At 39.0% G+C, this 9,332-nt stretch overlaps 1 protein-coding gene across 1 annotated transcript in view; it reads right to left on the bottom strand.

Annotated features, from left to right (window-relative positions):
* Nucleotides 1-4,230: 4,230 nt before the first annotated feature.
* GRIN2A (glutamate ionotropic receptor NMDA type subunit 2A) overlaps nt 4,231-9,332 on the bottom strand; it is a 180,937-nt gene continuing 175,835 nt past the window's right edge. Inside the window, exons 12-13 of the mRNA XM_059826317.1 lie at nt 7,626-7,864; nt 4,231-6,021 (exon numbers count right to left, since the gene is read on the bottom strand). Of these exons, the coding sequence (XP_059682300.1) occupies nt 4,231-6,021; nt 7,626-7,864 (2,030 nt within the window). The remainder of the gene's footprint in view (nt 6,022-7,625; nt 7,865-9,332) is intronic.

Here is a 9,332-nt window from a genome sequence, read left to right as displayed (position 1 = left end):
TAGCTTTTGCTTCCTTTAAAACTATGTAAGAAGATTTATTTTCACCAGGAAAAAAAACCACCACTCCTGATTTCCCTTGTGAGCCTTATTTCACCTCCTAAGTGTTCCTGAAAGACCACAGAGAAAGAGACATGGATTTATGAGATGCTGCCAAAACACGGTGAGCTGGCGGTGAGCTGGTTTCTGTTTATCCACAGCACTCTTTCTCCTAACTGAGCTTCTTAGATAGCAGAAAGATGAATTCTGAGCAAAAGCTGCAAAAACATTAAATGAAATTTTCCAGAAATACAAAAACTCTTAATTTTCCTTAATTTTATCTTATATATTAAAATATCTTATTCCCATGCGTTTAAGTTAGTGGGTGACTACACTGCTCTAAGAAACACAAGCAGAACACAAAATCCATTTGAAAGGAAAAAGGAAAATTTACTGCGGTGAAAAAGGAAAGACAAAAACATGAAGAAATTCTACAATGTCTTTAAAGGAGGAAAAAAGCAAGAGGCCGGTATGTCTATGTAGCTGGTTTTACCTCCATGTACCTACTCCATTCCTCAGAAATTCAATATCCTGCCTCCATAAAAGTTGTCGTCCAGGAGCAGTGTAACACTACAGGACATGCTACCAAGAATGGCCCATCTCATTTACAGCCTGATTCATTCCAGCTGGAGTCACGGGAAATCTTGGTGATAGGAATGACCAACAAAGTGCTAGAGCTGTAATCAGGAAAATGTAACAAGTCACCAGCACCATCCAGAAAGGTACAGAAAGGATGGCCATTTATGCAGGAAGATTCTTTTCTCCTCTTCAAGAATAGCAGCAGCTAGAGTGAGAGAGAGGGAAATACAGAAAGTCTTGATCTCAGTTTAATTGAAAGTCAGTGCAAATATATCAACAAAGCTCAGGCAATACTCAGAATTCCACGCGCTCTACGGCTGAGCCTCACAAGCTGTGGCTTGTGGCTCTACTGTTGAAGATTTTTCTTCAACTTCTCAGCTTCTTCTTCTTTACACGTATACATCCGCAACCACACCACCTACTCGCCTACAACCCTGCGCTTCAGTCTTTTCTTCCCCCTTTATTCACTCATATTATATGCCAAGATCAAAACAACAAATGCATGCAGATTCTTATCCCCTCTACTTTCAGCATCTGTGGTTTGTTTTTCTTTCTCCTTTAAGGCAACATCTTTTATTTCCATGTGAACAACTGCTGTGCAACATTATCAAGCCTTCCCTCTGTCTCTTTATTTTGTTTTGGTTTAGGGGAGGTGGTTGTATTGCATATTTATAGCTAATAATAATAAATCTCTACAGTCACCAGAAATCTGCTCAAATCCAAAAAAGCAAACACTGCAATATATTTCTTTATAGCTAATTCGCTTGTACGTTTCACAAAAACCCACCTGGGTTTAGGATGTTTACATTTGGATCTCAACAATTTACTTAGAAAATGTAAATGGGAATTTTTCTTTCCCACAACTTCACATACAGTACTTGTCTATATATTGAATTATGTGTGTCTAGTTAGATAGAGATGATGATACAAAAGACTTGGAGCAATCAGCAAATATTTTGAGAGCTTTAAGATGATGTGAAAGACAGGAGCCACCACTGAGTTTTATGATTCACTTGGTAAAATTCTCAGCGACTTGCATGGCATTTTTTGGCATGATAGCAGCAAATACCATATCTGCTGGAACACACCAGGTAGTTCAAAATACTTAAGATTTTACTTAATATACTATGATTTGGGTTGGAAATTAAAATTTGCCTGAAGTATTTTTATTAAACTCATTACAACAGTATTTATGCCTTTAGTGCATTTGCTTCCTGTAGGCCTAAGACAAATAGTATACCCCTGTCTTTGGGAAAAGGTTTTGGTTCATGAAAAGTGGTGTTCATCCCATAAACACCCTAGCCCTGCTTAGCTCCTACAACTATTCCTAAGAAATGCTAATCTCTCTAAGGGCGGGTAAGGATCTCTTGATAAAAACTACATCCAGTGAGGAACCAGAAAGCATACCGTGTGAATCAGGGCCAATAATTGTGACCAAATATTGAATAAAGAATACTCAAAACATATTTGCACTGGACAGCATACAGATACCCATAGATATGCTTTCTGAACATACTTATAATAAAGTATACTGAGATTTCTGGAAGCTGGAAAGGGACTCGGAAGTCCAAATCTCATTACATTTCATTCCTCCAAAAATATCATCCTACACCATCATGGTGAACATACAAATACATTTGTAAATACCAAGAACTCATTCTGGACTGTTTGGTAGTTAAAGTCAGCTTAAATCTGTTAATAAAAAAATTGTAAACAAAATTCAAGAAGCTATATTTTGTCTATCCCTATACCTCATTTATATTATCTCCCATTTGCAACTCTGCTCTGCAGTATGCTGTTCCAAATTAACCAACTTGCATACTGTACCTCAGCCACGCAGATACTACAATTACAGCCGACAGGCATGATTCTATTGAAAAGAGTTTCAGTTTAGAGAAGAGTTAGGGTAATGTTCACATTTTCCAATTCACAGTGGTAATGGTTTCCCTGCTCACTGTTCTTCAGTGAAATGTAAGGAATAATGCTTGAATAATCTAAACTTCCTCTACACAAAAAACCTAAAGCAATTCTCCAAGTAGCAGGAGAATGGGCGAGCACCACCTGTTGAACACTTTCGGTATTTAAATATATTAGCAATTATATTTACTTCTATAGTTTAAATTAAATTTACAGCCATACACTCTACTCATGAAAGACTTCCTCTCTTCCCTTCCATGGTTAAAATTTAGTGGGGTTTTTTTCCAGTGGGGGTGAGGAGAGGTGTGTAGCAGACATTTTATTTGTGAAATAATCTGATTGATCTGTTCTAGAAGTAAAAGTCATATAACAATGCATCCCTGTTATGTGAATATCTTTGTATACCTGGAAGTGATAATAACAATACTGTCCCTTAGTTATGTGTGCATATATCCAGTTTATATAACAGACTTTATCAGAGAGGTTAAAAAAAAGGTCTGATGTTCAACAAATATGCACAATATTCTGGCAGGAAGAAGTCCCTCAAAAGGTCTTAATCCTTCACTGTGTATGCAAAGAAATGGTATTGCGCTCCTCACTGATTACACTGAACATATGGCTGTCGGTGTTTGATGCTGTATTAACAGCTTTAATACTATTAACATACAATTAATTAGATGTCACTAATACACTATGATGAAAGAACAACAGTGGGTTGGGATTTGGTTTGGGAAGTGGAGGAATAAAAGAAATACTATACAGCCCTGAGTAATCACCAGTAAGGGGCAAATGCAAACTTAGGTACACATTAGGCCTCAAGGTTACTAATAAAGTCCACAGCTCCACAGTAAGTCCCATACAGTGATATCTAAAAATATATACTCTGGATTAGGCAGCTGTGAAATTTCTGACAAGACGACTGCAGACTTTTCAATGGACTTAGTTTGTAATGGTAAGTGCATGTGAAATATAAGAAAAGCATTTGTACATTAACATTAACCAGTATCCATGGGGCTTCCTTTTGGTACACAGCAGTTCACATGTTTGGGCCTGCAGCCTTCCCATTTATCTTCTCTCAGTCTAGAATGAACATACTAATTCTGTGCTAACACGCTGTATTTTACTTATTAAGGTCCTGGGGTTTGGGGTTTTTTTAATTATTATTTGGCTTCGAATATGATTATGAAGCTAAAATACATTTTTGAAAGTCTATCTTTCTGTTCTCTTTTGGAGTCTTACTTTTGTAACTGTGCAAATGCATTCCTAATTCTTTTTGTCTGTGTCATACTACATGCATACCATATTGCTTATCCAGTACTAGAAAATCATTAAACATATCTAAGGACAAAAGTACATTGAATGATACTTAGCAACATAAATTAGAATAACTGAAAGAGTAAATAATTAATTAGATACAAAACAGCATAGTTGCCAACATATATTGGGGGTATTTCAGTACAGCTTGCCATTTATATATAAGGCATACATAAATGGCTATTTTTTATCCTTTTCAACAAGACATATTTTAAAAGGATGGTTAAGAGCATACTAGGTTACCTATTCATGTACAAAAGTACACTGGGAAAGGGAGAGGTTTACATATCATTAACCATAGCAGGATACTGTTAAAGGATAAATTCTCCCTCTAAGATGGTGGCAACTATTTTTTTCCCTATAGATAAAATGTTCATGGAAAATTTAAACATCTGATTCGATGCTAGGCATTTTCTTATACACACGTCTATTGCTACAGGAATTTAAAACCCTTGGAGTTGAGTACAAGCTATTCCTATTTGCAACGTAAGGCAAAACATGCTCTGAAATGTACATGTCATTATGGATCCGACCATCCCTGGAACAGTATGATGCTGTAGACTTTATGGATGACCTTAAATAATTATCATTTCTTCCTCTTGTTGGCAATGAATGTTTATAAAGATCAGCTGGACTTCGCCTAAGAGACAAGTGCTGGTCATCACGATACGAGTGCAGAAAGGGATTATCATCTGAGTGAACAGGATACAGGGACTTGCTCCGCTTACTGTCCTCTAGAGCGTGAGGTAAAAGTGAGGCCTTGTTGCTCAACAGTTTGCTTGAGGGAACACTAAACATGCTTGCATATGGACTACTTTGTAGAAATTTCTCTCTTTCTTTCAAGCTTATACTACGAGAAGGTCTTCCAATATCCATTTCCCTGGACTTATCAGCAATATTATCAAAAGAATGTTGCCTGCTAATCCTCAACTTATTTTTTTTATGATATTGCAGAGCATTATTTTGTGACCAACTATGTTCATATATTTCTTCAGGAAGTGATAAGTTCGTGGTATCCTGCAGCATCTGATCTTCTTCAATATCATAGAGGTTCCCCATCCGCAAGCATGCGTCACATTTATAGGGTGATCTGCTCGAATAGTGTCCTGCATAAGTGGGCAAATTGGAAAGACAGCTCCTGCAGTGGGTGGAATTCTGTCTGTATCTATCGTTCATGTCAACGAGGGAAGCATTTTTATCTTTTAAAGTGTAGTGCTTTGCATAAAGTTTATACTGGTCATTATTTGGAAGACTGTCTTCATTATGCAAGGGAGTCCTGTTAGCATGTTCTGCTTTCCTGTAGTTGTCATTGTGATCTTGATAAACATCGGGAAACTCTATAGTTTCTGGAAGGACAATGTTTTCAATGTACTGAGGTGTATCCAAGCGGAATCCTGGCTCCTTGTCAGCATCAATTGTGTAGATTTTATCCCGTGGAGAGCTCTGTTTGGTTTTCAGATATGTCAGTTCCACTTCACTACAGTCTTTTGGGTATTTTGATGCTACTGTCCTTTTTTTAAAATTGTCCTTGGTTTTGTGGTGCTTGTTGTTGTTTTCAGGTTCCATATGGCAAGTAGCTCGGCTTGATGTCTCCGATACATCTGAATGGACAATCTCTTCAGGAAGGTATCTTTGGCTTTTCACTGAAAGCTGCCTGTTTTCATCTGACCCGTCTTCTCTCTGGGAACCTTGGCCCTGACGTACAGATTCTTGACGTAAAGATTCAACAGATTTCCTCCAAAGCTGCCGGGGTCTGGAGTTCACTTTTGCTTCTGCTGTTACTGCAACCTCTACTGTATTTGGATTGGACTCATTCAGTGTGAGAGGATGCTGACCTTGGAAAACATAGTTGTTAAGATTGTCCTTGTGTCGACTGCCAGGAAGCGCCTGCAGTTCACTCATGTTGTCACCAAAAAAGTTATCCTTTGTCTGAAAGGATCTGTTATCAGAAAATATCAAGTTTCCCTTATCCATGACCATGTCCATAATCAAGGAACCCCTCTGGATAAAATCAGCTGTTCTTTTGGGGGAGTTAATTCTTGAAGGATTGATATTGGTCATATTTTTTGCTGTTCGCAGTAGTTTTAACATGTTGGTTTGGGAATTGGTCAAAGTAAAGTCAGGAGACTTCTTTTTCTCTTCAATGTGTACTCCATGAATGCAGCTGTAAATACCCTGTATAATATGAGTAATATAAAACAAATTAAATCACTAGGCGTAAATTTTAAATACTTCCATTTTACTTTTAATTAGCAATAAAGAAAAAATAAACATTTCTTATCTAATAAGTGGAAAGATTAAAAGTACATATCTATCCTTTTAGCATTTCCTTACATCAGTATGGAAGAATAATTTCTGCCTTATCTGTTGGAACTGTAAAGGAGAAAAATTGCCAGTATTTTACAAACCAGTGGTCCATGTTGGCCTCCCCTGCTTATTCCAGAAAGCAAGCTTAGAAGGCACGCCAGAAAGGTTCCCTTGTCTCATCACAAAATGTAACTAGTGTTCAGTAATGGAAACTATTATTTTAAACCAGCAATTAAGTTACCCCTCTAAACAAGCCTGCAGTCAGGCTATATTCCTGGAAGTTAAAGGTACTCGTCACTTTCACTGAAATAAAAAGGCTTCTAGTCATCGTATTTTAGCTTTTCTCTTTCCTGTCCTAGTACATATGAAAAAATCACAGCTCTTTCTAAAGGCTGAATTTGAGTTCACTTCGAGCAAAAGGCTGAAGCCCACCTTTTGACTTCAACCTCTTTGGTCACTCCTGTGAGTTCAACAGACATTTCTGACCCTGTGAACTTGTAATTCTCAGAAATTTGCCTTTGAAATAAGTACTTTATTTTCTCCGCATTTGTTAGGAGAATTTCACATGTAAAAGGCCAAAAGTACAAAGTTCAAATGTAAACTGTGGAGGTTAAAGTGTGTATGTTTTTCCAGGCAATCCCCAACAGGGTAGGGCAGAGCATTTTTAACACAGTTCCAATACTGTCCAATTTACTCAACAGAGTAATTTCAGCACATTTTCAAGCAATTAGGCATTTTAGTATCATTTTCAATTCTCAGCTATATAAAAAAATCCAGCAAAATGAATTACCTAATGAAAGTACTATATGCTTAACAAAACCAAAAAGACAAAAACCAAATAATTTGTCAAAATTATAAGAACAAGCACATACTTCCCTTATTTTGCAACAAGTATCAGTTATTTGGCTATGTAAATCCACTTTGGGTTTGGTAAAGTTATCATTAAAACCTGTCTTAGTGTCTAACCAAACATAAATGACACTTGTGTTTGACCTTTTCTCATGCGGTTTATTCAAGTTTGCTATCAAGAAAAGCTTATAAAAATATTCCAGTATATTTTTATCACTTAAAATCCACTTGTTTAAGAAATACAGAAAACTGAGAGCTAATGTCTGTCATCAATTTAGTATTTATTTTGTTTGGATTTTTTTTCGGAAATTAATCCATTTCCTGCATCTGAGCAGCTCTACCACTTCGTCATAAAAATTTCCCCTAAAAGTATTTGTTTTCAGCATTTGATTACTGATTATCCTGGCATATGATAATTCATACCCTAGAATAATTCAATGGAGAAAAGACTTCCCCCAGAGTGCAAGCACATCCTAAGCCCATTGACTATTCTAGAGCATCACACTGACGCTCTAACATGTATTTCAAATGTCCAAGTGGGAATAAAAGGAAAGAGAATGTTTTAGGGAGGCAGTGTTTATTCTGTCTGTTGCCTGAAGAGGGAAAATGAAAGTCATACTAACCCTGCTGATTGAGAACAACAATCCCGGTCTATCTGAGCAGACTCCAGTGAAGCAGAATCTGAGTTTCCAGTAAAATAAGTGCTCCCAGACAAAGGTTATTAAACTGAGTGCCATGGCTGCTGCAAGCATGTAAAACACTCCTGCCATGTTGTCAATGTCCAGCTGGCTGCTCATGACTTCATTCTTCTCGTTGTGGCAAATACCGGTCAGCCACAGGGTTTCTAACTCTTCCATTTCCCCTAAGGAGAGCAAGGAGTCAAACCAGTTAGAATGAAAAATTACTGCTCACAGTATTCGAAAGTCTTTGCAAGTTTAAAAATAGAGCACCATGTAATGCTTCATTTGTGAAGCACTTTAGTCTTATCTACCAAGAATTTGCAAATACAGCAGATTTCAACTCACAGCACCCTAGTTTCAGATGTCCTCAGATTTCATCATTTATGTGGGAAGCTGGCTGCTCTGGAAAGCAGGGTCTGTGGTGGGGGTAAAACTTTCTTCTGCTTGCTATAACTAGTATCACTTGTTACAGAGAGTGGAACTGGAGGGATCCCGTCACAGGGGATTTCTCCGCCCCACCCAGGAGAGCGGCGTTGGGTGCACACTCGGAGCCAGGAGGCTCCTCCCGTCCCAGCCCAACAGCTGCCACGGTGCTGCTCCGTCTGCAGGTCCAGCCGGTAGTAAGCCCACGTGTGTACTCCAGAGATGCCGATGCATGCGCAGACCTCATAGACAGCAGTGCTGTTAGCAGCACCCACAAACACAAATAAAGACGGCCTGATCATCCTCCTCCTGCCCAGCTGATGAGGACTGAAGTTTGCTAGTGAAACAGGCACACACCTTCACTCATGTCGTTCACAAACACACCGGTATTTACAGACCCCCTCAAACACAGGCATGGGCTAAGTCTGTGCAATATCTGTGCCCAGACCCTATACACCCCTCACCCAGGCACCAGCTTGGACCTCGGGTCTTTCCAGAAGTCCGTTAACAAATTCCATCTTCCCCCAAACTCATACACACCGAATGGAAAGCAAGATCACATCAAAACCAGCTAGGAACTGAGTTTAGTGATGAGATGGGACAGGCTGCAGCGATCAGACACGGGGCTCAGTCAGACAAGCATCCTGCACACAACCAGACCCCTTTTATACCCCCCCTCCTCTCCATTTTCCTACACTTGTTCCTCCCTGATCCACTCTGACCCCTCCCTTCGGCCCTTCTCTTAAACAGCACAAAATAAATTTCCCGTGTTCTCACAACCCCTTTAAAACATGCCGTAAGAAGTTTGTTCTTTCCTGTGAGACCCGTTTCCCATTTTTTCCCCTTTTCATGCAAGTTGCAATGTTCTGGCTGAACCTCTCCTGACACGTCTGGTCTCTGCTGTCGTCTCTTGTTTGCTAGGGTTTGGGTACCTGGGGGTTTGATTCATTGGTGTTCTTGTCTTTTGTTTTATTTTTTGAGTTGAACAGCCACTAACCAGATAACCTTACAATCCGGGTATCTACATATTCTTTGCATCGACAGATCCCTTCCATATTTTTACTCCAGCCTCCCAGCCCAAGAAGATGTTTCTGAATGTTAGAAGACAGACCACCCAAACACCAAAGATTAAATGGCGAGTTTAAGAATTCAGCGTGAGCAGTAGCAAGCCCGTCCAGCAGCTGGCTGCCCCGTGTGCTGCACCGGGCCATCACTGCAGTAGTCATT

This window comes from Gavia stellata, chromosome 18, assembly GCF_030936135.1.
Source record: "Gavia stellata isolate bGavSte3 chromosome 18, bGavSte3.hap2, whole genome shotgun sequence".
Classification (NCBI taxonomy): Eukaryota; Metazoa; Chordata; class Aves; order Gaviiformes; family Gaviidae; genus Gavia; species Gavia stellata.
Note: the sequence above shows the minus strand (reverse complement) of the source record. Positions and strands in the feature narration are given on the sequence as shown.